The 973-nt window shown below is 26.3% G+C and overlaps 1 protein-coding gene across 1 annotated transcript in view; it reads left to right on the top strand.

Annotated features, from left to right (window-relative positions):
- Positions 1-758, top strand: part of LOC106104959 (B-cell receptor CD22-like) — a 32783-nt gene extending 32025 nt beyond the window's left edge. The window contains exons 15-16 of the mRNA XM_013285153.1: positions 314-456; positions 660-758. Of these exons, the coding sequence (XP_013140607.1) occupies positions 314-456; positions 660-758 (242 nt within the window). The remainder of the gene's footprint in view (positions 1-313; positions 457-659) is intronic.
- The last annotated feature ends 215 nt before the right edge of the window (positions 759-973 follow it).

Raw genomic sequence — 973 nt, 5'->3', positions numbered from 1 at the left:
AACCCAGATCTAATCCCGTTAAATAAAGGTAAGTGGGTGTTTTAAATGTTACTTTTTTAAAGTTGTTAAAAAGGAAAATTTCAATTTAAAGGTTAAATTAATTTTGGTAACTTTCTTAAATTTTAAAACTTTTTCATTATATAAAATACATAATCTAAATCATTTAAACATATGTAATACAACGACATTAAATTTTCAGTTTATTTTTCAACAGCTATTAAAGTGTAGTGTAAAAAAAATTCAGTGCTAACTATTTTTCTTAGATTTCTTAAGGACCATTAATTATTTTTAATTAAATTGTAAATTTTTTTAGGAACAGACTGTCCGCCGGACCCGCCGCTTTATTCTACGGTGGTCAATAAAGAGGCTAAGAACTCGAACAGTTCCCAGAGCTTAGTTAGCACTCAAACTCCTAACACACCTTTATCCCCCCTCACTCATAACTCTGAGACTCAGGTTAGTATTTCAACAGGTTTAAATCAATTAATTACACCCAAGTTCTAAAAATCAGGAATAAATTTAATGACTTACTTTGACGGCTAATCTTACTATCATACTTCTTACTAATATAAATGTATATTCTAAAATAAAATTTATCTTATAAAATTTACAATACTTGCTTTAAATGTTTTTTTGTATTTGATATATTTTCCTTTTAGATTGATCGTACTGGAATAAACGGGACAGCGAGATTACATAGAGAAGTTGTTACAACTAGAACACCATTATTAGCAGCTCATCAAGAAAGTTGTGTTTAAAAATTTTTTGTAACTTGTAAAAATTTTTTTTTTCTTAATTTTATTTTTACTATAAATAAAAATTTATTAAAATCACCTATTACTTTATTAATGTTCAAATCTTCAGACACCAAACATAAAATTTTTATTGTTGAAAACATTTTTTGTTTTTCCAAAAATTTTGTACATCTCACGGATATCACAGGATGCAAAAATTTTATGACGCTTTTTCTTTT

Source organism: Papilio polytes, unplaced genomic scaffold (assembly GCF_000836215.1).
Source record: "Papilio polytes unplaced genomic scaffold, Ppol_1.0 DF823288.1, whole genome shotgun sequence".
In the NCBI taxonomy this organism is placed as follows: Eukaryota; Metazoa; Arthropoda; class Insecta; order Lepidoptera; family Papilionidae; genus Papilio; species Papilio polytes.
This window is presented reverse-complemented; position numbering and strand designations above follow the sequence as displayed.